Source organism: Oncorhynchus masou, chromosome 15, assembly GCF_036934945.1.
Source record: "Oncorhynchus masou masou isolate Uvic2021 chromosome 15, UVic_Omas_1.1, whole genome shotgun sequence".
NCBI lineage: Eukaryota > Metazoa > Chordata > Actinopteri > Salmoniformes > Salmonidae > Oncorhynchus > Oncorhynchus masou.
In genome coordinates, this window is record NC_088226.1 from 72,298,319 (window position 1) to 72,310,818 (window position 12,500).

The 12,500-nt window shown below is 50.7% G+C and overlaps 1 protein-coding gene across 1 annotated transcript in view; it reads right to left on the reverse strand.

The window, feature by feature from the left end:
- iqch (IQ motif containing H) overlaps nucleotides 1–12,500 on the reverse strand; it is a 213,408-nt gene that overhangs the window by 4,507 nt on the left and 196,401 nt on the right. The window contains exons 20-21 of the mRNA XM_064990331.1: nucleotides 8,815–8,940; nucleotides 8,439–8,500 (exon numbers count right to left, since the gene is read on the reverse strand). Coding sequence (XP_064846403.1) covers nucleotides 8,439–8,500; nucleotides 8,815–8,940 — 188 coding nt within the window. The remainder of the gene's footprint in view (nucleotides 1–8,438; nucleotides 8,501–8,814; nucleotides 8,941–12,500) is intronic.

Here is a 12,500-nt window from a genome sequence, read left to right on the forward strand (position 1 = left end):
CATTTGGTTTTACTAGCGTTTAAGAGCAGTTGGAGGCCACGGAAGGAGTGTTGTATGGCATTGAAGCTCATTGGAGGTTAGATAGCACAGTGTCCAAGGAAGGGCCAGAAGTATACAGAATGGTGTCTTCTTTGTAGAGGTGTATCAGGGAATCGCCCGCAGCAAGAGCAACATCATTGATATATACAGAGAAAAGAGTTGACCCGAGAATTGAACCCTGTAGCACCCCCATAGAGACTGCCAGAGGACCGGACAACACTGAAATCTCTCTGCAAAGTAGTTGGAGAACCAGGCAAGGCAGTCATTAGAAAAACCGAGGCTACTGAGTCTGCCGATAAGAATATGGTGATTGACAAAGTCGAAAGCCTTGGTCAGGTCGATGAAGATGGCTGCACAGTACTGTCTTTTATCGATGGCGGTTATGATATCATTTAGTACCTTTAGTGTGGCTGAGGTGCACCCGTGACCGGGGCTCGGAAACCAGATTGCACAGCGGAGAAGGTACGGTGGGATTCGAGATGGTCAGTGATCTGTTTGTTGACTTGGCTTTCGAAGACCTTCGATAGGCAGGGCAGGATGGATATAGATCTGTAACAGTTTGGGTCCAGGGTGTCTTTGAAGAGGGGGATGACTGCGGCAGCTTTCCAATCCTTGGGGATCTCAGACGATATGAAAGAGAGGTTGAACAGGCTGGTAATGGGGGTTGCAACAATGGCGGCAGATAGTTTCAGAAATAGAGGGTCCCGATTGTCAAGGCCGGCTGATTTGTACGGGTCCGGGTTTTGCAGCTCTTTCAGAACATCTGCTATCTTGATTTGGGTCCTGTGTTCTGCCTTTCAACCAGGACAACGGAATGGATCCCAGCCGGCGACCCAAAAAAACAACTTCGTAAAAGAGGGAAATGAGGCGGTCTTCTGGTCAGACTACGGAGACGGGCACATCGTGCCCCACTTCCTAGCATTCTTCTCGCCAATGTCCAGTCTCTTGACAACAAGGTTGATGAAATCCGAGCAAGGGTATCAGTCCAGAGGGACATCAGAGACTGTAACGCTCTGTGCTTCACGGAAACATGGCTCACTGGAGAGACGCTCTCGGATGCGGTGCAGCCAGCGGGTTTCTCCACGCATCGCGCCGACAGAAACAAACACCTTTCTGGTAAGAAGAGGGGCGGGGGTGTATGCCTTATGGCTAACGAGACGTGGTGTGATCACAGAAACATACAGGAACTCAAATCCTTCTGTTCACCTGATTTAGAATTCCTCACAATCAAATGTAGACCGCATTATCTACCAAGAGAATTCTCTTCGATTATAATCACAGCCGTATATATTCCCCCCCAAGCAGACACATTGATGGCTCTGAACAAACTTTATTTTACTCTTTGCAAACTGGAATGCATACATCCTGAGGCTGCATTCATTGTTGCTGGGGATTTTAACAAGGCTAATCTGAAAACAAGACTCCCTAAAATGTATCAGCATATTGATTGCGCCACCAGGGCTGGCAAAACCTTGGATCACTGTTATTCTAACTTCCGCGACGCATATAAGGCCCTGCCCCGCCCCCCTTTCGGAAAAGCTGACCACGACTCCATTTTGCTGATCCCTGCCTACAGACAGAAACTAAAACAAGAAGCTCCCACGCTGAGGTCTGTCCAACGCTGGTCCGACCAAGCTGACTCCACACTCCAAGACTGCTTCCACCACGTGGACTGGGACATGTTTCGTATTGCGTCAGGCAACAACATTGACGAATACGCTGATTCGGTGTGCGAGTTCATTAGAACGTGCGTTGAAGATGTTGTTCCCATAACAACGATTAAAACATTCACTAACCAGAAACCGTGGATTGATGGCAGCATTCGCGTGAAACTGAAAGCGCAAACCACTGCTTTTAATCAGAGCAAGGTGACTGGTAACATGACCGAATACAAACAATGCAGCTATTCCCTCCGTAAGGCTATCAAACAAGCTAAGCGTCAGTACAGAGAGAAGTAGAATCCCAATTCAACGGCTCAGACACAAGAGGCATGTGGCAGGGTCTACAGTCAATCACGGACTACAGGAAGAAATCCAGCCCAGTCACGGACCAGGATGTCTTGCTCCCAGGCAGACTAAATAACTTTTTTGCCCGCTTTGAGGACAATACAGTGCCACTGACACGGCCTGCAACGGAAACATGCGATCTCTCCTTCACTGCAGCCGAGGTGAGTAAAACATTTAAACGTGTTAACCCTCGCAAGGCTGCAGGCCCAGACGGCATCCCCAGCCGCGCCCTCAGAGCATGCGCAGACCAGCTGGCTGGTGTGTTTACGGACATATTCAATCAATCCCTATACCAGTCTGCTGTTCCCACATGCTTCAAGAGGGCCACCATTGTTCCTGTTCCCAAGAAAGCTAAGGTAACTGAGCTAAACGACTACCGCCCCGTAGCACTCACTTCCGTCATCATGAAGTGCTTTGAGAGACTAGTCAAGGACCATGTCACCTCCACCCTACCTGACACCCTAGACCCACTCCAATTTGCTTACCGCCCAAATAGGTCCACAGACGATGCAATCTCAACCACACTGCACACTGCCCTAACCCATCTGGACAAGAGGAATACCTATGTGAGAATGCTGTTCATCGACTACAGCTCGGCATTTAACACCATAGTACCCTCCAAGCTCGTCATCAAGCTCGAGACCCTGGGTCTCGACCCCGCCCTGTGCAACTGGGTACTGGACTTCCTGACGGGCCGCCCCCAGGTGGTGAGGGTAGGCAACAACATCTCCACCCCGCTGATCCTCAACACTGGGGCCCCACAAGGGTGCGTTCTGAGCCCTCTCCTGTACTTCCTGTTCACCCACGACGGCGCGGCAACGCACGCCTCCAACTCAATCATCAAGTTTGCGGACGACACAACAGTGGTAGGCTTGATTACCAACAACGACGAGACAGCCTACAGGGAGGAGGTGAGGGCCCTCGGAGTGTGGTGTCAGGACAATAACCTCACACTCAACGTCAACAAAACTAAGGAGATGATTTTGGACTTCGGAAACAGCAGAGGGAACACCCCCCTATCCACATCGATGGAACAGTAGTGGAGAGGGTAGTAAGTTTTAAGTTCCTCGGCATACACATCACAGACAAACTAAATTGGTCCACTCACACAGACAGCATCGTGAAGAAGGCTCAGCAGCGCCTCATCAACCTCAGGAGCTTGAAGAAATTTGGCTTGTCACGAAAAACACTCACAAACTTCTACAGATGCACAATCGAGAGCATCCTGGCGGGCTGTATCACCGCCTGGTACGGCAACTGCTCCGCCCACAACCGTAAGGCTCTCCAGAGGGTAGTGAGGTCTGCACAACGTATCACCGGGGGCAAACTACCTGCCCTCCAGGACACCTACACCACCCGATGTTACAGGAAGGCCATAAAGATCATCAAGGACAACACCCACACGAGCCACTGCCTGTTCACCCCGCTATCATCCAGAAGGCGAGGTCAGTACAGGTGCATCAAAGCTGGGACCGAGAGACTGAAAAACAGCTTCTATCTCAAGGCCATCAGACTGTTAAACAGCAACCACTAACATTGAGTGGCTGCTGCCAACACACTGACTCAACTCCAGCCACTTCAATAATGGGAATTGATGGGAAAGGATGTAAAACATATCACTAGCCACTTTAAACAATGCTACCTAATATAATGTTTACATACCCTACATTATTCATCTCATATGTATACGTATATACTGTACTCTATCATCTACTGCATCCTTATGTAATACATGTATCACTAGCCACTTTAACTATGCTACTTTGTTTACATACTCATCTCATATGTATATACTGTACTCGATACCATCTACTGTATCTTGCCTATGCTGCTCTGCAACATCACTCATTCATATCTTTATGTACATATTCTTTATCCCCTTACACTGTGTATAAGATATTAGTTTTGGAATTGTTAGTTAGATTACTTGTTGGTTATTACTGCATTGTCGGAACTAGAAGCACAAGCATTTCGCTACACTCGCATTAACATCTGCTAACCATGTGTATGTGACAAATAAAATTTGATTTGATTTGAATGAACCCCACCCCCAAGAACCCCCAATGCACCAACAACCAAGAGAATGAACCCCACCCCCAACAACCCCCCAACGCACCAACAACCAAGAGATTTGAACCAAAAGGAAGAGACAAAAGGAAAAGACAGAAGAAAACAGCAAAACAACTAAAATGTTAAAACAAAGGACAACAAGGACAACTGACATCATAACAATAATGCCAACTGTATATGTTTGTGTTCATGTCTGGCACTATTACATGTATATGTGTGTGTTCTTGTATGTGTTTATTTGAATGAGAGTGTGTGTATATATGCATGTGTACAAACACCTGCACGGCATCAACCTCAGGCACACCGGCATTAGTTGCAAAAACACTGTCCCTCATTGTCATTCAAATATACTTTTATTATGTTTTATTTTGCTTTTATTTATTTACTTTTATCTTTGACCATCATTCTCTCTCTCACACAGCAACTCCACTCCCACTTGTCTCCAATTCCACATACCAGCCCTCAGCTTCCCTCAGCCCATCCCATCTATCTCTGCTGGTCACCCTCAGCCCATCTCATCTATCTCTGCTGGTCACCCTCAGCCCATTCCATCTATCTCTGCTGGACACCACCAGCCCATCTCATCTATCTCTGCTGGTCACCCTCAGCCCATCCCATCTATCTCTGCTGGTCACCCTCAGCCCATTCCATCTATCTCTGCTGGACACCCTCAGCCCATCCCATCTATCTCTGCTGGTCACCCTCAGCCCATCCCATCTATCTCTGCTGGTCACCGTCAGCCCATCCCATCTATCTCTGCTGGACACCCTCAGCCCATCCCATCTATCTCTGCTGGTCACCCTCAGCCCATCCCATCTATCTCTGCTGGTCACCCTCAGCCCATCCCATCTATCTCTGCTGGCCACCCTCAGCCCATCCCATCTATCTCTGCTGGTCACCCTCAGCCCATCCCATCTATCTCTGCTGGTCACCCTCAGCCCATCCCATCTATCTCTGCTGGCCACCCTCAGCCCATCCCATCTATCTCTACTGGTCACCCTCAGCCCATCCCATCTATCTCGGCTGGTCACCCTCAGCCCATCCCATCTACCACTTCGTGTTTCTACGCAACACATATCTTTCGACTATACTGTGATGTTTAACGTACAATTTCAATCTATCTAATCGAATAGAATCCACAGATTGCGTGTTGAAGATAAATAGTTTTACTAGGAGTATTAGTATAATAGTAATTGACTGACCCGGTCTCTCCAGATCTCCTAACAGTACTATTTATAGGGTGAATTTTAGATCAATGCTATGCATTTTCAGCCATTCCTGAACCTGAGACCAGAACCAGACTACCTGAGGTCAATACCAAAATAAATGGTCTATTGATTCTGTATCCTCACAACAAAATCTGCAGAGCTTCGATGACTTTATCCCGCAAATATTCAACATTTTGTTGGCGGCAAGAATTCTATATAATAATTTTAGCCGAAAAGCATGAAGTCTTAAATCTTGCGTTGCTTTATATATCAACTCATACACCCTGTACCATGGAATCGGTACTTCAAAAATCTCTGTATGGCACAGGAGAACCGGGTAGAACCCTTCTTGGTTCCAGGTAGAACCCTTTTTGGTTCCAGGTAGAACCCTTCTTGGTTCCAGGTAGAACCCTTCTTGGTTCCAGGTAAAACCCTTCTTGGTTCCAGGTAGAACCCTTCTTGGTTCCAGGTAGAACCCTTTTTGGTTCCAGGTAGAACCCTTCTTGGTTCCAGGTAGAACCCTTCTTGGTTCCAGGTAAAACCCTTCTTGGTTCCAGGTAAAACCCTTTTTGGTTCCAGGTAGAACAATTGTGGGTTCGATGTAAAACCCTCTGTGGAAAGGATTCTACAAGGAACCCAAAAATGATTCTATTTGGGACCAAAAGTGTTATTCCTGGAACCAACAAGGTTTATTTTTTTTAAAGGGGCTGGTTGTGGAGGGGCCGGTTGTGGAGGGGCTGGTTGTGGAGGGGCTGGTTGTGGTGGGCTGGTTGTGGAGGGGCTGGTTGTGGAGGGGCTGGTTGTGGAGGGGCTGGTTGTGGAGGGGCCGGTTGTGGAGGGGCTGGTTGTGGAGGGGCTGGTTGTGGAGGGGCCGGTTGTGGAGGGGCCGGTTGTGGAGGGGCTGGTTGTGGTGGGCTGGTTGTGGTGGGCTGGTTGTGGAGGGCTGGTTGTGGAGGGGCTGGTTGTGGTGGTCTGGTTGTGGTGGGCTGGTTGTGGAGGGGCTGGTTGTGGAGGGGCTGGTTGTGGTGGGCTGGTTGTGGAGGGGCTGGTTGTGGAGGGGCTGGTTGTGGTGGGCTGGTTGTGGAGGGGCTGGTTGTGGAGGGGCTGGTTGTGGTGGGCTGGTTGTGGAGGGGCCGGTTGTGGTGGGGCTGGTTGTGGTGGGCTGGTTGTGGAGGGGCTGGTTGTGGTGGGCTGGTTGTGGAGGGGCTGGTTGTGGAGGGGCCGGTTGTGGAGGGGCCGGTTGTGGAGGGGCCGGTTGTGGTGGGCTGGTTGTGGAGGGGCTGGTTGTGGTGGGCTGGTTGTGGAGGGGCTGGTTGTGGAGGGGCTGGTTGTGGTGGGCTGGTTGTGGTGGGCTGGTTGTGGAGGGCTGGTTGTGGAGGGCTGGTTGTGGAGGGGCCGGTTGTGGTGGGCTGGTTGTGGAGGGGCTGGTTGTGGAGGGGCTGGTTGTGGAGGGGCTGGTTGTGGAGGGGCTGGTTGTGGAGGGGCTGGTTGTGGAGGGGCTGGTTGTGGTGGGCTGGTTGTGGAGGGGCTGGTTGTGGAGGGGCTGGTTGTGGTGGGCTGGTTGTGGTGGGCTGGTTGTGGAGGGGCTGGTTGTGGAGGGGCTGGTTGTGGAGGGGCTGGTTGTGGAGGGGCTGGTTGTGGTGGGCTGGTTGTGGAGGGGCTGGTTGTGGAGGGGCTGGTTGTGGTGGGCTGGTTGTGGAGGGCTGGTTGTGGAGGGCTGGTTGTGGAGGGGCTGGTTGTGGAGGGGCTGGTTGTGGAGGGGCTGGTTGTGGAGGGGCTGGTTGTGGAGGGGCTGGTTGTGGTGGGCTGGTTGTGGAGGGGCTGGTTGTGGAGGGGCTGGTTGTGGTGGGCTGGTTGTGGAGGGGCTGGTTGTGGAGGGGCTGGTTGTGGAGGGGCTGGTTGTGGAGGGGCTGGTTGTGGAGGGGCTGGTTGTGGTGGGCTGGTTGTGGAGGGCTGGTTGTGGAGGGCTGGTTGTGGAGGGGCTGGTTGTGGAGGGGCTGGTTGTGGAGGGGCTGGTTGTGGTGGGCTGGTTGTGGAGGGGCTGGTTGTGGAGGGGCTGGTTGTGGAGGGGCTGGTTGTGGAGGGGCTGGTTGTGGAGGGGCTGGTTGTGGAGGGGCCGGTTGTGGAGGGGCTGGTTGTGGAGGGCTGGTTGTGGAGGGGCTGGTTGTGGAGGGGCTGGTTGTGGAGGGGCTGGTTGTGGAGGGCTGGTTGTGGAGGGGCTGGTTGTGGAGGGGCTGGTTGTGGAGGGGCTGGTTGTGGAGGGGCTGGTTGTGGTGGGCTGGTTGTGGAGGGGCTGGTTGTGGAGGGGCTGGTTGTGGAGGGGCTGGTTGTGGTGGGCTGGTTGTGGAGGGGCTGGTTGTGGAGGGCTGGTTGTGGTGGGCTGGTTGTGGAGGGGCTGGTTGTGGAGGGGCTGGTTGTGGTGGGCTGGTTGTGGAGGGGCTGGTTGTGGTGGGGCCGGTTGTGGAGGGGCTGGTTGTGATGGGCTGGTTGTGGAGGGGCTGGTTGTGGAGGGGCTGGTTGTGGAGGGGCTGGTTGTGGTGGGCTGGTTGTGGAGGGCTAAACCAAGAGGGACCTGCTCATCCTTTGAAGGAATACGGTGTGTCAGCACTCTCCTATTCAGTTAAAACTCTCTGTTCTCTCTCATTCATTTTAACAGAACGGGTTAAAGTGAACCCAAAAGGCCTTTTGTGTGTTCTGTGTGTTCTGTGTGGGTTCTGTGTGTGTTCTGTGTGGGTTCTGTGTGTTCTGTGTGTGTTCTGTGTGGGTTCTGTGTGTTCTGTGTGTGTTCTGTGTGTGTTCTGTGTGTGTTTAGTTTTGTTCTGTGTGTGTTCTGTGTGTGTTCTGTGTGTGTTTAGTTTTGTTCTGTGTGTGTTCTGTGTGTGTTTAGTTTTGTTCTGTGTGTGTTCTGTGTGTGTTCTGTGTGTGTTCTGTGTGTGTTCTGTGTGTGTTCTGTGTGTGTTCTGTGTGTGTTCTGTGTGTGTTCTGTGTGTGTTTAGTTGTGTTCTGTGTGTGTTCTGTGTGTGTTCTGTGTGTGTTTAGTGTGTGTTCTGTGTGTTCTGTGTGTGTTTAGTTTTGTTCTGTGTGTGTTCTGTGTGTTCATATGAAAGATACTCACACCATCCCCAGACTGTATCGCTCACAGCTGTCATGGAGAACAAAGACCGTGCCTTGTTTTTCCTACAACACAGACGATAATACACAGTGTATATTTAAACAAACGTGCTTCTACACCTGCATTTGCTTGCTGTTTTGAGGGGGTTTTTAGGATGGGTTTCTGTACAGCACTTTGAGATATCAGCTGATGTCAGAAGGGCTTTATAAACACATGTGATTTGACATATTCATTTTTCTAACCTATCATTAAAACTTTAAGTAAAAAAACAGAATTGTAGTTAAAAAAAAAAAAATTGTTCACAGGTGCCGTTGTAAAAAACAAACAACACTATATTTTTACTTGTCAGTGACAGGGTAGGACAGAGACGAGGCCGTACCTTGATGTCGAAGCCGATGCCTTGAGCCTTGCACATCTGGAAGAAGACACTGTAGTGCACCATGGACAGGTTGGTGTGGAGCAGCCGGCTCGCCAGGACAGCATAGCGACTGGCCACCGCTGGGAGCTGGAGAGAGAACCATTACCACGACTAGTGCTACCGTACCATTATCACAATTATTAACAAAGAAATGAAGATGAAGCCACAGAGACAGAAGACGTAAAGAGATAGCAACATTTAAAAGGGAAATGACCTGCATTGAAAAAGGTTTAAAAGAGAGTGAAAGAGATGAAGTCAGAGAGACCGAATGTGGAAGAGGTAAACAGGAAGTATATAGCCTGGTGATTGTGGAAGAGGTAAACAGGAAGTATATAGCCTGGTGATTGTGGAAGAGGTAAACAGGAAGTATATAGCCTGGTGGGCAGATGCTGTATTATTGCATTATAACTCCTATTTGGTTTTACAGGTCCACTTCGGCCACGAAAAACGGTCCAACTCCGACCCCCTTTCGAAATGTTAAAACAGAAATGGGGGTGTGTTTTTGGTGGTTCATCGATGTGTCATTCTGGTCATGCGCGCAGAGACCAACGTAGCTAGTTTGTTAGCTAAACTAGCCACTGTAGCTGGCCAGTAACTCCTCCAGTATGTGTTGTGAAGAAGCTAGTTTGTTAGCTAAGCTAGCCACTGTAGCTAGTCTGTAACTCCTCCAGTATGTATTGATGTGACGTAGCTAGCTTGTTAGCTAAGCTAGCAACTGTAGCTAGTCTGTAACTCCTCCAGTATGTATTGATGTGACGTAGCTAGCTTGTTAGCTAAGCTAGCCACTGTAGCTAGTCTGTAACACCTCCAGTATGTGTTGATGTGACGTAGCTTGTTTGTTAGCTAAGCTAGCAACTGTAGCTAGTCTGTAACTCCTCCAGTATGTGTTGATGTGACGTAGCTAGTTTGTTAGCTAAGTTAGCCACTGTAGCTAGTCTGTAACACCTCCAGTATGTGTTGATGTGACGTAGCTAGTTTGTTAGCTAAGTTAGCCACTGTAGCTAGTCTGTAACTCCTCCAGTATGTGTTGATGTGACATAGCTAGTTTGTTAGCTAAATTAGCCACTGCAGCTAGTCTGTAACTCCTCCAGTATGTGTTAATGAACCTATTGGCCGGGGGGGGTGGCATAATGTTGACCCTATTGGCCGGGGGGTGTGGCATAATGTTGACCCTATTGGCCGGGGGGAGGTGGGTGTGGCATAATGTTGACCCTATTGGCCAGGGTGTGTGTGGCATAATGTTGACCCTATTGGCGGGGGAAGGGGGGTGTGGCATAATGTTGACCCTATTGGCGGGGGGAGGGGGTGTGGCATAATGTTGACCCTATTGGCCGGGGGGTGTGGCATAATGTTGACCCTATTGGTCGGGGGGGTGGCATAATGTTGACCCTATTGGTCGGGGGGTGTGGCATAATGTTGACCCTATTGGTCGGGGGGTGGCATAATGTTGACCCTATTGGCCGGGGGGAGGGGGATGTGGCATAATGTTGACCCTACTGGCCAGGGTGTGTGGCATAATGTTGACCCTATTGGCGGGGGGGGGAGGGGGTGTGGCATAATGTTGACCCTATTGGCGGGGGGAGGGGGTGTGGCATAATGTTGACCCTATTGGCCGGGGGTGTGGCATAATGTTGACCCTATTGGTCGGGGGTGGCATAATGTTGACCCTATTGGTCGGGGGGGTGTGGCATAATGTTGACCCTATTGGTCGGGGGGGGGGTGGCATAATGTTGACCCTATTGGCCGGGGGGAGGGGGATGTGGCATAATGTTGACCCTACTGGCCAGGGTGTGTGTGGCATAATGTTGACCCTATTGGCCGGGGGTGTGGCATAATGTTGACCCTATTGGCCGGGGGAAGGTGGGTGTGGCATAATGTTGACCCTACTGGCCAGGGTGTGTGTGGCATAATGTTGACCCTATTGGCGGGGGGAGGGGGGTGTGGCATAATGTTGACCCTATTGGCCGGGGGGTGTGGCATAATGTTGACCCTATTGGTCGGGGGGGTGGCATAATGTTGACCCTATTGGTCGGGGGGGTGTGGCATAATGTTGACCCTATTGGCCAGGGGTGTGTGTGGCATAATGTTGACCCTATTGGCCGGGGGAGGGGGGTGTGGCATAATGTTGACCCTACTGGCCAGGGTGTGTGTGGCATAATGTTGACCCTACTGGCCAGGGTGTGTGTGGCATAATGTTGACCCTATTGGTCGGGGGGTGTGTGTGGCATAATGTTGACCCTGTTGGCCGGGTGGGGGGGGGTGTGGCATAATGTTGACCCTATTGGCCGGAGGGGGGGGGGCATAATGTTGACCCTATTGGTCGGGGGTGTGTGGCATAATGTTGACCCTATTGGTCGGGGGGTGGCATAATGTTGACCCTATTGGTCGGGGGGTGTGGCATAATGTTGACCCTATTGGTCGGGGGGTGGCATAATGTTGACCCTATTGGTCGGGGGGGGGGCATAATGTTGACCCTATTGGTCGGGGGGTGGCATAATGTTAACCCTATTGGTCGGGGGGTGGCATAATGTTGACCCTATTGGTCGGGGGGGGGGGGTGTGGCATAATGTTGACCCTATTGGTCGGGGGGGGGGGATGTGGCATATCACCTCATTATTATGGGGCATAATGTAGAAATCCGTTCTGGGTTAGAGTTTAATTGTCATGGAGCATTGTGGTGCCAGTGGTGCATGGAGTAGAAGTCGCTGTTAAGTTCCTACACATGTCCTTAGGGTCGTACGGTGTTGAGGTCGGGGAGTGTACTGTGTGATTTGTAATAACGGTGTTTGGGGAGTATGTGTGATTAGCGAACATGATGAGCGCTGGGCAGCAGGGGGCGCACGTGGGTGAACTGTTGGGCCTTCCATAATTAATTGGAGGGAGGAACAAATGAATGTGTTTCAAAAGACATGCCAGGCCACTGACACCATGATGCCAGATACAGTTGATAGCGTCATGACTCCAATAGTCTTAAGTTTACGTTTGGGATAGAAAACATCATTAGAATAGTGAGGCAATTATAAAGTATAGAAATAAAATGACTAGAAAGGCCAAAGCCTCTAAGACCACGGCAATTTGTCTGAATTTATCATTCTAGTTCTATGTCATTATATTTGTATGGTGAAACACACAATAGTACAATACTTATATCCAGAAACATAATTACGTAGAAGTCAGAGACTGCAGGACCAAAATTACGCAGAAGAGAGGCAGCAGGACTAAACACCCCCTGTCTGCTTCAGAGACCCGGCTTCAGGACTAAAACCCCCTGTCTGCTTCAGAGACCCAGCTTCAGGACTAAAACCCCTGTCTGCTTCAGAGACCCGGCTTCAGGACTAAAACCCGCTGTCTGCTTCAGAGACCCAGCAGCAGGACTAAAACCCCCTGTCTGCTTCAGAGACCCGGCTTCAGGACTAAAACCCCCTGTCTGCTTCAGAGACCCGGCTTCAGGACTAAAACCCCCTCTCTGCTTCAGAGACCCGGCTTCAGGACTAAAACCCCGTCTGCTTCAGAGACCCAGCTTCAGGACTAAAACCCCCTGTCTGCTTCAGAGACCCGGCTTCAGGACTAAAACCCCCTGTCTGCTTCAGAGACCCAGCTTCAGGACTAAAACCCCCTGTCTGCTTCAGAGACCCAGCAGCAGGACT